A 15,005-nucleotide genomic window follows, 5' to 3' on the forward strand; every position below is an offset into this window, starting at 1 on the left:
ATATTTATATGAATATTTATTAACGAATAATTTTGTACTTAATTTCATTTTTACCTTTAGGGCCGGAATTAAGTTGGCATTATCGCTCTAAACTTGCTATATTTTAACGTTTTCTTTTCTTTGTTAATTCATTTTAAAGAAAATAAACTTTTTCAATTGTTGTTTTGGATCATTCCTCACCAAGTTATAATACAATTTGCCTAAAAATTATGTTATTCGGCTTTTAGAGATTTGCCGCTAAAATGAAAAATAATTTTAGCTGCAAAACTTGAACCTCATGCCCGCTTTTATTTTTCCGTCAACTCATCTTGGACTACTTATTAATAAAAAGGAACTAGACTTATTTTTTTCTGAAAATCTTTTTGTAATTTTTATATATTTTCCACTGTTTTTTTTCTTCCTAAATATTTTGACTTACTCGTCGTACGTTCCGATTTTTTTTTGACGAACCAACAAAAATTGTGCCCATAATGCCAAAACACATGTCCACACATACTTAAATTTCTGCCCTCAAGGCAAAACCACATGCTTTTCTAATGGTTATTCTCTTCGTTCCGAATGTGTAGTCGCTTTACTCCGAATACGCAATTTAATATTCAAATTAAATAATATTTAGACTTAAGCAAATCAAATTTTTGGCGAAATCTTATTAACATGTCAAGCGCATAGCCAAAACAAATGAACACATAAAACAGTTTTCCGAAGCAACATACAAGTAGTTTCACAGAAATTGCTCTCTTTTGATTCTCTCGCTGTGTTATGTTGATATATTTCGCCAACCCTCCCGGTTTCCATCTCTATTTCGTTCCCTATACTCTCTGTCGCTCCCTGAATAAAATATCACAATATAACATATTTCGAAATTTGTAAATTTATATACATATGTTTACATTTACACATTTTATGAAACATTCTTGTCCCACACATAATATATTGTAACATATTAACATATGTGTCCCAAACATTTAATGCTAATTTAGGAACATTACATTTTGCACTTAAATATATTGTGTTTGAAAAATTATGCCCGAAACTCATTTTGTTTATATCGGAACATATGAAAAACATATTTTTCTAACAGTGTAACTAAATTTGTTTAATTAAAATAAGGAATGTTCTTTAAGCAGTGGAAAAAAAATTATTACGTCTAATACATTCTCTTGAATTTGCCGAAAAAAAGTTCTGAAATTAACCTCTATTTCTTTCCTTGTTTGTTTATTTTTTAAATGTATTTATTTCAATTAATTTATATTTAACTCTCAATTTAAATGAAATGCATTTGAATTCAATTCAGTTTCATATGTGATCACGTTTACCAACTATTCTAAAATCACGTAGGACAATAAAAGTATTTGTTCGTGTACATTTATGTACATGCATGTATTTATTATCCTATGTGAATATATTTCACTCAATGTCAATCTAATACTTTTGCACATACATTCATACGCATGTATATATTCGCTTATGCTTATGTGCATTCATGTGCAAACATGTGTGTGTGTGTGTGTGCTTGTGTGTACGGCTTTGTTTGTTTATTGTCTTATGATGATGTATGTGTTACGCACTCAAATGAAAACTGATAAGTCGGCATAGAAGAAAAAGAGGCATAACTCACTCAGATATCAAATGTAAGCAGTGTTGCCAACTATTTTAAAAATCGATTTACTACAATTACTATGTGAATTACAACACATTGATCTCTTTAAAACAATGACATAATAATCATTAAGAATTATTAATTATGCTTAAAAACCATACAAATTACGAGGGTTGCCTTTTATATTTCGGGATTATAGAACAAAAATAAATATTAATTATCGAAACTCGCTTTATTGTTTTTCAAAATATTCCCCATTAAGATCTATATACTTTTGTATACGCTCACTGAAAAAAAAGCATGTCCGGTTCCAAAGATTTTGTCTTTACTTTAAAAATTTTGGTATTGATTCCGAGCCAAAGAAGCGGAGAATACGAGTAAGGACACTTTTAAGACACAATTCTCTTTTAAATTTCGGTTTTGTGTACTTGCTTCTAGGAAGTAAATTTTAATTTTTCGCTTTTTCAGCTTTTTTCCTTCATATGCTATCAAAGTCATTTATTCTCCAAATTAAGAACCGACTTCCAGTAGAAATTATGCTTTGTTTCAAGTAAAAAAACCTCTTTAAAATAAAGTGTTGAAAAACATGTCCTATATTTGAACGAATTGTTTCTTTGTAGTCAAGATGCAAAAAGACAACAAATTTAAAGACAATTTCACTAAATTTAAAGAATTTTTCTGAATTATTAAAGTCAAGTTGACCTTAGGCCAAACATTTTTTCTTTCATGTTATGATACCCATTTTTAAGTGAAATCGATTAATTATAAGGATAATATGAAAAGTTTATCGACTTTTGGGCAAGGAAAAAAACTTTATATTAGAGAAATGCGTCTTCAATGCTAAGCAAAATTTGCATTCGTAGTTTAAAGACATGAAATCTTTGACCTCACGACAATATTTTTTTCAGTGCTTGCACCAATTATCGAAGCACTTTTGCTACCTTGTTTTGAGTTATCTCCAAAACATACATACGTCAATGGCTTCTTATTTTCCACAAATTTTGCATATAGTTTAAACCGGGAACGTTTTACTAATCGCCTTTTGACGTTGTTTTTAACTATACTTTAATACGAATAATCGAGTTTTTTTGTTGACAAATGTAGATTTATTATTATCCTATGTCGGCCAAGTTTGCTTTTTAAGACCCTCAAAAAATTCGCTTCTGTAACATATACCCCAAACACATTCTGATTCAAGCATATATATTTTGAGGATTGGTCCTAACAAAATATTGCTTGTATTGTTCAAACATATTATCTTTCACCTTAGGCATACACTGGTAGAAAAAAATTCAATGACATTTTCTTTGTGTATGTATTTAATTTTAAGGCGCCAATTGGTTACTTCCATTCTTTTACTTGCAGCATACTCTCTTGGACTCTCTTTGTAAACACATATGTTTATATGATATTTCTAAATTAATATATGCTTGCATCTAAGGTTAGGTTAAGTTAGGTTAGGTGGCAGCCCGGTGTATCAGGCTCACTTAGACTATTCAGTCCATTGTGATACCACAGTGGTGAACTTCTCTCTTACCACTGAGTGCTGCCCCGATTCCATGTTAAGCTCAATGACAAGGGACCTCCTTTTTATAGCCGAGTCCGAACGGCGTTTAACATTGCAGTGAAACCACTTTTAGAAGCTTTGAAACAAGCATTACTGAGGTGGGATAATCCACCGCTGAAAAACTTTTGGGTGTTCGGTCGAAGCAGGAATCGAACCCACGACCTTGTGTATGCAAGGCGGGCATACTAACCATTGCATTCAAACATATATGTTAGAACATAATATGTTCTAACATATTAAAATATATGTCCCAAACATGTTATGCTATATCGACCCAATAAGGTCGATATTTAATAATTTTCGACAATAGCCCATCGAATTTTAATGTTGGCGCAGAGCGACTAATAAATTTTTCAAAACAAATAATCGATTGTTCAAAATTGATTAATCGACTTTCCTGTCTTAAAGAATAAACAGATTTTATTTTAGATAGGGTCATTGGATTCAGCCCGACAATAAAAAAATAATGACCTATAATTCGTGAAATAAAGACATACGAACTAAGAAATTACTAAAGGCTTAAAAACGAGTGAAAAATCATTTTTCACAATTTTTCGTTCCTCGAATAATGTACACTGTGAAAAAGTACAACCAAACACGCAATGGATGGAGAAGTGGATAGTTGGATGCAATTTGATAATAAGAGTTCGCAGTAGTACTTCAGAAGTGGTGCTATTTCAGCATTTTGGAATTCAATTGGAATAAATTTAGAAGAATATTAACTTTTTGAATAAATAATTTCATATAGAATTCTCCTAGTAAAAATAAAACGGAAAAAAATATTAAACAAAAAAAAAACTCTTGTCTGTCATTGCAATATCCAACTACTGAATTTTGTATAGTAAAAAGTCTGTTAGTTCTAAAATAATATTAAAAGCCATGGACTGTATTACTTCAGCACAAAAAAACGCTTCGGTTGAGCTCTATTTCGTATGCTTGTAACACCCAGAGCAGAGATGGTCTGTCGTAAACTGTAATGTATTTGACATACACTGAAAAAAATATTGACCTAATATGGAAGATTATGCAACTTGAATTTTAGGACTCCAAATTTACGCAATGCTAAGGACAAAATTCTTTAAAACAATGACATTTTAATTACAAGAAAGTTGATAATCCTTGCTTCAAAAAAATTTTTAATTAAATTTAGGACACAAATCTTGAAATTTTGCGTCTCTGCTGAAGTTGTAGATATTTGAAGTAAGGCAAAATTTCCTTAAAATAAAGAAAAACATTTTTAATTTAAAGAAATCGTCTTTAACTCAACTGACATATTGAATTTTTAAATGTAAGATAAAAACGCTTCAAATATAGGCTAAGACTTATTTTAAGGATTTGTATATTTGGTTTAAAGTTTTTTAGCATTAAGAAAACTGTTTTTATTTTGAAGTACCTGGCACAATTTGGATTTTGAAACTGGGATTTGTTTGTACATGAATACCTTTATTAATATATCGCAAACAGAGAATAAAAATTCGATGAATGAGATCTGTATCCAATTTTAATTTTATCGATCCTAGATTTAAAGCCAGGGAGGCCCCTAAAAAATGTCGTTATTTTAAGGAAGCCGCATCTTTGGCTCGGAATCAATACCAAAATCCTTAAGGGAAGGTCAAAATCTTTGGATCCAAGTAAACTTTTTTGAGTGTACATTTACGACGTATTTTACCATACATCACAATCGTCGTAAACCCTCTGAAAATACATAGTTTTCGACAATATAATATAAAAGAGTACATCTGTTTTAGAACAGTTTATTTCTTGTGCAAATTGCATTGAGTAAAAATTTCAAAATATTATTATAAAAAATTCTAAAATACTTTATTATGACGTTTCTATGACTTCGGATATTAAACATAGTTTTTGAAATCAAATCTAAGAAAGCTGTAGGGGTTTTCGACATTTACTAAGTTTTTACGTTTTATACAGGTAACAGGTTGGCTGATAAGTCCCCAGTCTAACAAAGAAAAACACATTTTTTTTGTCAAAATTCGTTTTTATTATTCAACATAATTCCCTTCAAGAGCGATACAACGATTACAATAACCTTCGAATTATTTGATACCATTTTGGTAGTACTCCTTCGGTTTTGCCTCAAAATAGGCCAACCTGTTATCGACGTTTACAACTTTTTGACAGTAAAAAAAATGCCACTCGGAACATCTCTGACCCAGAGGGAGACTAGATAGACACATGGTATCTTTCGCTATAATGCTCAGAACCGGCCTTCGAGTCGATCTAGCCATGTCCGTCCGGCTGTCTGTGAACACATTTTTGAGATCTAAATCAAAAGTCGCAGATTTTGTCCAATCGACTTCAAATTTGGCACATGTCTGTGCTTTGCGTCAGAATATAATGCTATTGATTTTAGAAGAAATCCATTAAGATTTAGATAAAGCCCCACATATACCTTTCGCCCTATATGCACTTGTATGGTCCTAGAAACCAGAGTTTTTCATGATTTGCGTTAAATTTTTCACAAAAAGTACAACTGATACTATCATACAGTGTGGTAAATTTGTTTGAAATCGGTTCAGGTTTAGATATAGCTCCCATCTATATTTTTCGCCCGATTTACTCATATGAACACAGAGACCAAAGTTTTACTCCGATTTTTTTTACTAACTGCCCCAATACTGAATTAAATCGGTATGGGACTTCTTTGGTTTAAGATTTTGTAAAAGTGTAAAGAGTTTTGTCAAATCGTTTCAGATTAAAATATATATACGTATATATAAAGGTTAAATCTTTATCCACTAAATTTGAAGGATTTGAGATGGTGTCGAAAATTTAGATCTACAAAAATAAATAAAATAGTGGAGGGTATGATGTAGTCAGCCCCGTTTGACTTTAGGCTTGTTTGTATAAAAATTTGTTTTCCATAAATTATAGGACCATGGTAATCTTTATTCCATCCTTCTTCGGGCAGGCTAGTTGGAAAAGCAATAGACAAACATTATTTTTAATTGCTGTGGTATTTAAGCAAAGTCAAAAGCAAGTATCAACACAGAGCATAAGGCAATGGAAAAACTTTTTAATAAATTCAAAAAAAAAAAAAAAAAAACTTTTAAGAACAATTTTGTAATTGTAATTACTTTTTTAAATTATGCAAAATCAAGCAAATGTTAGAGATCAATTGGAAATACATTAAACAAATTGTAATAACAGAAAATCCATAAAAGAAAGTATTTTATATAAATTGTTTTTTTTTTCTCATTTTCAGATAATCTGGGCCAATTGAGTTACATCATATCAACAATATCGAAAGTACTTGAATAACATATCCTTATCTACGTATATATTTAGCCGCAATTAAAATCAAATCAAATTTGCTGTGAATCCCCCCATTAACCCATCGCCCCATATTCGACTTGTATTGTGTGTTTTTACAATCGTTTGAGTTTTTAATTAAAAACTCATGTGAAATCACCAGAGTTAGACAAATATTTAAATTGAAATTAGTAAAACTAAACATCTGTACCATTAAAGCATATATACACAAAGACTCATACACTCAAGAGGCTGGCAACAGCCTTGATAGTTGTAGCGTGCTTTGGTGATATAAACCTATACTCACGTAAAGGCTAAAAGGACAATGCGAATTGAATAAATTGAAAAGTTTTGCTGTGTTCTAAGAGTGGAGATATAGCTGACAAAAATTTAGAAAGCAGAAATTACTAAAGAAGGTATGTATTTATAAATAAATACACTGTGAGAATAAAATAAATAAACCTACAAGGAGTAAAAGTGGTTCAAAACACATATACTTTTTACCATGAGTTGAAATCGTTAGACTCTGTTATATAGAATCTTAACCCTTTGACTACCGATGTCCACTTAGGAGAACATTCGAAAACGACACCAAACTCTATTTCCCCATTTAGTTGCGATTTATTTCGCGATTTTATTTTAAAGAAGAAGTTTTAATTAAAATATAGTATAAATATTTTCAATATTGGTGGGCACTAAAATGCATTTTTATAAACTTTTTAACAATAAACGAACGAATACAAATACAAAATTTTGAGACCATTTATCTACTGTGTGTCTGTAGTAAATAGACATTCATACAAAAAATAAGGTCGAAAATTTCATATTAGTGCCCAGCAAGATTACTTGCCTTCGTGGTAGTTGTTTCGGGGCACCTAGACTTGTTTATGGGTCTGAGCGACAGTCGTGCCAAAAATAATCTATCCTAAATTTTAAGAAAAGTGTTGCAAAATTTTCCAAATTTAATAAAATCTTATTTTTAAGATTTTGATCAAATTTGTATGGTTAGTATAAAGAAAACGTTTTTTCTTCGAATAAATTAATGATCCTATTACCGACAATTTGTTGGGTGTATAAACATTCCTTGAATTGTAAATGCGTTTCCCAACAAGGGAAAGTTACTACACGTACAAAAAGGGAGAACTTACTTTCCAAAATTTGAGTGTTTAGAGATTTTAAATTATAGACAATTTTGTGTTTATTTCAATAGAAATTTTTTTTTTAATTTACTTTTATAGACAATTTTTATTTCTATTGAAAATTTGGTAAAAATTTTGCTTCTAGAGAAAATTCGGGCAAAGTTTTATTTCTATAAAAAATTTTCTCCAAATTTTATTTCTGTAGCAAATTTTCTCAAAATTATGTTTCTATTAAAAATTTTGTCAAAATTTTATTTCTATAGAAAATTTCCTCAAAATTTTATTTCTATAGATTTTTTTTTTTAAAATTTATTTCTATAGAAAATTTTTTCAAAATTTTATTTCTATTAAAAATTTACTCAAAATTTTATTTTTTTTTTAATTTCATCAAAATTTTATTTCTATAGAAAATTTTTTCAAAATTTTATTTCTATTGAAAATTTTCTCAACATTTTATTTCTATAGAAAATTTCCTCAAAATTTTACTTCTATAGAAATTTTTTTCAAAATTTTATTTCTATAGAAAATTTTTTCAAGATTTTATTTCTATTGAAAATTTTCTTAAAAAATTATTTTTTTTAATTCCATCAAAATTTTATTTCTGTAGAAAATTTTTTCAAAATTTTATTTCTATTGAAAATTTTCTCAAAATTTTATTTCTATAGAAAATTTTCTCAAAATTTTATTTCTATGGAAAATTTTCTCAAAATTTTATTTCTATAGAACATTTTCTCAAAATTTTATTTCTATTGAAAATTTTCTCAAAATTTTATTTCTATAGAACATTTTCTCAAAATTTTATTTCTATTGAAAATTTTCTAAAAATTTTATTTCTATAAAAAATTTTCCCAAAATTTTATTTTTAGATAGAGAAAATTTGAGAAGTACCACCTAATTGAGGAGGAATATTTTGCTAAATCTATCAAAACATCAAGATTTTTACCAATCTACCAAATAGTAAAAAATTAACCATTATTGGTAGAATTCTACCAACTGTGGCAACTGTATTTACTACCCAGGGACAAGAATCGAATCATCGACAGATATTGTTCTTTATCCATTTTTCTGCTTCGACAAACGGCAAACCTAATGATAAGAGTACAAATTGATTCTTCGCCTTTTTATCAGCTCAAAAAAAAAATCAGTATCATATATCTCCTTTCAATTAATAGTCGACAATTTTTTTGTTTAACCCTGGTTTAGTCGATTTTGGCTACCAAAAAAATCGGTTACGTTTCTTCCAATTATTGAAAAGTGGTATTAGCTACTTTTATACTTTTTAATAAATTTCAGCATAAAAATATTCAAAAATGTCCTTTTGTCGATACAAATCGATTAGTTGATCAAGAATAAAATTAAAAGTCGACTAGTCGATTTGAGAATTTTTCAAATAATCTTTGACTTTTGGATTTTTTGTTTTGGCAAAACTTAGTCTGAGTTTGAAATTTGTTAAATTGTCGTTAATATCACACAGGAAAAGAAGAACTTTGTGCCTAGTGTGTCCAAATAACCGATTTTTTTAACCGAAATTTCGGTTTATCCGAAAATCGTTTTAAAAACCGGGTATCGGTTTTTTTATTTTGTTCAAAACCGCCATTATTGAAGACTGTAGCGTGATTATAAGAGCCAGACAGACGGACATGTGGATATTCCATTTCGCAGCCTGAAAAATTAAGAACATTTAAATTATTAATACCAAAAAAAAATTATAATAATAAAATAAATAATAATCCAAACGTTTTCTAAAAGGAAATATCTTTTTCGCATGATTATATACACTTTGCTAATCAAAAAATAATTCTAACTATCCCATGGTACACATAAATAAATAAACAATATTAATTAAATTATTTAACTTCGTTTTGTAGATATTAAATGCATTTATATTTTGCTTGAATCTTCTACAAATTTTCCATGACAATTAATTTGTCTCTCTCTCTCTCTGTCTTCTTTGTAGGAAAGGCATTGTCCAAGGACATTGAGCAACGAGCCCAAAGAGGCAAAGCCATTATGGAAAAATTAAAAACGCATAAAAGACATCTGAGGCAAGCCCCTAAACGGGCATTTGGACATTCACAACGCCATCATTTCCATCATGCTAACCTCAAGAACTATGCAGCCTTTATAATTGCAACGATATTTGTCGTCATTATGGCATGTGCGAAAAGTGCACACCTAAATGTCAATACATTGTCTTTGGGAGCAAGGGCTGCCACTCCACCATTGATGTTTGCAGAAAAGCCAGCATTTATAACGAACTCATCATCATCATCATCATCACCATTATTGTCAGCATCGCCTACGTCCTTGTCAGAAGGAGAACAAATACCATTAACAGTCCGGGAATTACAGGAAACGCCTGGGCACCAACAGCCTCCATACCAAAGCCAGCCACAGCACATGCCATTGGCTGATATTGCAACAGCCACACGAAATGCCTTAAATACTGCCGCCATAGAGGACGAGAATGAGAATGAGGATGATGATGAACACAATGAAGAAGAGGCCAACTCATTGCCAATATTGCCACCCATAGACTTAAAAATTCCTCAAGAGGAAGTGAGGAATGAGGAGGCTGCCGTAGTCGACCGGGGTATAGATGAATACTATTCATTACGAAATAGCCAACAAGAACAACATAAGCATTACGGTCATCAGTATCGTCAACACTACCACCAGCATCATCATCACCAGCAGCAGGATAATGAAAGTCAAGAATATAAACAAAACCCACAATCTAACCAACATCCGCACCTCCATCACAACCTACATCAGCACCACCAACGCCATCATCATCACCATTACATCCAAAGGGACACTACCGCGACCACCACCGCCAACAATATTGAGGAAGGTGTTGACGGTAATCATCACCGAATGACTGAGGATAAAATTTCCATCATTACCGAACACCATGAAGAGCCGCTGACACATAACGAAAATTATGTCATCGAGGGAAAAATTTCTAATCAGGCATTCTTGAATGGCCACTCACACCGCAGTCGCTTTTCTATAGAGGATTTGTTGCACAATAAATTCGAAAAGAAGATCTCCAATGATATTTACATGGATCCTTGTAAAGCGGGTAAGTCCTTTGGGCTGTATGCCTTAATTCGAATTGCAATGACGATTTTGTTGTTGTTGTTGTAGTGTCGTGGTCTTTGTATATCGATGCCATTCTTATGATATAAGCCTGGAATAATCGTGAAAGTTAACTATGCCATAGCACGATGGGGGATGGGGTGTTGGGTTGGCAATTGTCGTCACATATTTATGAGAGAGCAATCATTCGAGGTGATAGCTTTGCATTAACTTGAGGATTTTATTTAAGCAGAATGGTATTTGCATAAATTTAAGAAGACAGACAATGGGACATACAATCAAAAATGGTCTGAATGATTCTTCAGTTAAAAACTTGCAGTAGTGAAAAACGTCTTATACCTGTAGAATATGCATAAAAGTGAAAAACCCAGAATCTTTCAAAAGAAATTTTAGGTTAGGTATAGTGCAGCCTGATATTTCAGGCTCGCCGTGGTGAACTTCTCTCTAATCACAGAATGCTGTCCTATTAGATTTTCCATGGGTATTTAATAATTTTAAAATTCTTTTATGATGTAATTGTTAAATTATAGTATTGAAAAAAAAAAAAACAAGAATATACGGCGTAAGTTCGCCCAGGCCGAATCTTATGTACCCTTCACTACTCTCAAAAAAGAGTTTATTTGGATCCAAAGATTTTGACCTTCGCTTAAGGATTTTGGTAATGATTCCGAGCCAAAGATGCGGCTTCTTTAAAATAAAGATATTTTTTTACAGACCTCCCTGGCTTTAAATCTAGGATCAATAAAATTAAAATTGGATACAGATCTCATTCATCGAATTTTTATTCTCTTTTTGCGATATATTAATAAAGGTATTTATGTACAAACAAATTCCAATTTCAAAATCCAAATTATGCCAGGTACTTCAAAGTAAAAATAATTTTCTTAATACTAAATAAAACTTTAAACATAAGATGTAAATCCTTAAAATAAGTTTTAGCCTATATTTGAAGCGCTTTTATCTTAAATGTGTCAGTTGAGTTAAAGATGATTTCTTTAAATTAAAAATGTTTTTCTTTATTTTAAGGAGAATTTGGCTTACTTCAAAGATCTACAACTTCAGGAGAGAGACACAAAATTGCAAGATTTGTGTCCTAAATTTAATGAAAAAACATTTTGAAGTAAGGATATAAACTCTCTTTTAATTAAAATGTTGTTATTTTCATGAATTTTGTCCTAAAATTTAAGTTACATAATCTTCCAAATTTTTTTCAGTGTATGGATTGCGTAGAAAGTTCTACTGAAGACTGCCATACAAAATATAATTACTTGGGTTATTGTAGCACTTGGCGATGGCAAAATTGTAAGTTAGTTCACATGCTCCACCAAGAGGATTCCCATGCCAAGCTTGGGGATCGGTTTATATGGGAGCTATATATAATTGTGGACCGATATTGACCAATTTCTACGCGGTTGTTAGAGGTCAAATACTTACACCATGTTCTAAATTTCAAACGGATCGGATGGAATGTGCTCCTCCAAGAAGATCTGCAAGTACGGTTGCTCCTCGTGCCAAAAATGATCTACCAAAATTTGAGGAAAAAATTCCCACAATGTATCAAATTTAAAAAATCTTATTTTGAAATTTTTGATAAAATTTTTGTGGTTAGTATGCAAAAAATGTTTTTTCGTCGAATGAATGAATGGTCCAATTTTCTTTTTGGTGTACGAGTATAAATATCCCTTGAAATGTAAATGTGACGAATTTGAAATGTTTTAACAATTTTAGCTTTTACCAAAAAGGGAAAGTTACTACTTTTACCAAAAAGGAGAACTTACTCACCACAATGGTCTTTGTTAGTATATGAAATAAAACGAGAATTAAACATTTTTTAAATATTTATTAATATTTTTTCAAATGCTCCCTCTTATTAGCGATAATTTTTTGGTGTATAAATATCCCTTGAAATGTAAATGTGACAAATTTTAAATGTTTTAACGATTTTAGTTTTTATCAAAAAGGGAAAGTTACTACTTTTACCAAAAAGAAGAACATACTTATGGTCACTAATAGTATGAAATAACACGAAAATTATTTTTTTTAATATTTATTAATATTTTTTCAAAATTTTATTTCCATAGAAAATTTGGTCAATTTTTTTTATCTCAAAATATTATTTTTATAGAAAATTTTCTTAAATTTTAATTCCATAAAAAATTTTCTCAGAATTTTATTTCTTTAAAAATTTTCGTAGAATTCTATTTCTATAGAAAATTTGTTCAACATTTTATTTCAATAGAAAATTTTGTTAAAAATTTTATTTCTATAGAAAATTTGGTCAAAATGTTATTTCTACAGAAAATTTTTCTCAAAATTTATTTATATACAAAATTTGCTGAATTTTTTTTATATAGAAAATTTTAGTTTATTTAAGCTGGAGAGGAATGTTTTGCAAAATCTACCAAAGGATCAAAAATTCTACCAATCTTCCAAACAGTAAAACATTTACCAGTTTTGGTAGAATTCTACCAACTGTGGCAACTGTGTTCGCAAGGTCTGGAGGTCGGTTTATATGGGGGATATACCCAAAAGTGGTCCGATATGGGCAATTTGCTGCAATACTATCCGACCTATATCTATAACAACTACTTGTGCCAAGTTTCAAGTCGATTGCTTGTTTCGTTCGGAAGTTAACGTGATTTCGACAGATGGACGGACGGACGGATATCGCCAAATCGACTCACAATATCACCATGACACCAGAGATGGTCTGTATCAAACTTTTTTAGGTTTGCGACTGTCGCAAAGTTGTAAACGTCGTAAACGTCACATATGCGTCGTAAATGTAGAAAAAGTCACAAAAGTCACGAACTAAAAATACTTTAGTCGCGTCAGCTGGGCATTCGGTGATACTCAAGATATTAAAAGTTCAATTCTCAGGAATTTTTCTAAAATTATAAACGGATTTATAAATAGTTAAATAGAGAATGGACTTATTTCAATCTGAGACTCCAAGACAAAATTACTATGTCATACTCGCTGATGCAGTAATCGTTACCTTCCACAAATTTCTGCAAAAACTGGCAGAGCAGAAAACCCACTACTTAAGTCTCCCATAATTGAACTGCTGTTTAGAGAGAATTTTATAAATTCACCTTTTGACTTATTAGAGCTAATTTCCATACTAATTAAACATTGTCAAAACTCTAGCTAGTTATTCGCTGAGGCAACAAAAGTGTGGATGAACATTATGAACACCGCAAGCCCTGAATAGATTGTAGTTGCGAATGAAAGATGTAAAACTTGTTGAGTTTTCAATTAATGCAATGGAAGGCATATTTTTTGCATCCCTTTATCGGGGAGCCAAACTAAATTAAATTAAAAATGTTCATCATTTTTTTGTTCAAAATTAGGTTTTCTACAAAATTAGGTTTTCTACTCTTGCGACATACGTATTATACCATCGTAAATGTATGTCGCAAAAGTTACAGTTTGCGACAGACCAACCCTGCACGACACAGAATATACAGTGGGGAGCAAAACTGAGTGCATGTTTTCACTCTTTATAATCTTTATTAAATAGAAAATGTCTAGTTAAACCCAAACGGATTGAACCATTGATGACTGGAAATATATGGACTCAGTACACGTTTTTTATTAAGCAAATAAATCATACTTGTAAGTGGTAAACATGTAATTTTGCTCCCTAGGACCTTATAATAATACTTTTAGTTCTCAGAGAAAAGAATAAGCTTTAATATTTTATCAATTTAAAAATCTTATATATAATTTTTAGATTTGGTCATGAAGAAGAACCGAAGAGTTTTAGATACAGCAAATAAACAGTTTAACTGTTGAGAAATAAATGGCGACAATTAAATTTTATTGTGTTTGCCACAAGAAACTTTGCCAATATAGGCTATCAATCCTTTACTTAAGATAATATATTCTATAGTTAGGTTTTATGATTTGAAAATAATTATTTCGTGCAAAATATGAAAATTCTCGCTCTGCTCTAATTCATGTTCGATTTATAAATGCCAAAATTCTCCGCTAGTAAATGTCTAATATCCTCAATCCTTACGCTTCCTCTATCAAAATAAAACACAACTTGATATAATTATTAAACGAAGTTTTATATAAACTATGTCCCGAGTAGGATAATCAAATATGTTTTAACGGAAGTGATGAACGAATAAAATATTCGTTGTCCTAGAAACGGAAGTGATGTTTGCACTGAGACCATACTTCCGTTGCTTCAGCCATGAGAGCTCAGAGCTTAGGGAAAAGTTTTGCAAGTACCAAACTTTTTGTACAACAGTTACTTTTAAGTGGGAGTTTAATGATGAGTTTAACTGTAAGTAACAACAATAACATTTGGGGTGGT

The 15,005-nt window shown here is 30.7% G+C and overlaps 1 protein-coding gene across 1 annotated transcript in view; it reads left to right on the forward strand.

Annotated features, from left to right (window-relative positions):
- tok (tolloid-like protein 1 tolkin) overlaps positions 1 to 15,005 on the forward strand; it is a 159,352-nt gene that overhangs the window by 69,576 nt on the left and 74,771 nt on the right. The window contains 2 exon segments of the mRNA XM_075294368.1: positions 6,391 to 6,853; positions 9,534 to 10,661. Of these exon segments, the coding sequence (XP_075150483.1) occupies positions 9,587 to 10,661 (1,075 nt within the window). The 5' untranslated portion in view covers positions 6,391 to 6,853; positions 9,534 to 9,586.

Source organism: Haematobia irritans, chromosome 1, assembly GCF_050003625.1.
Source record: "Haematobia irritans isolate KBUSLIRL chromosome 1, ASM5000362v1, whole genome shotgun sequence".
NCBI lineage: Eukaryota > Metazoa > Arthropoda > Insecta > Diptera > Muscidae > Haematobia > Haematobia irritans.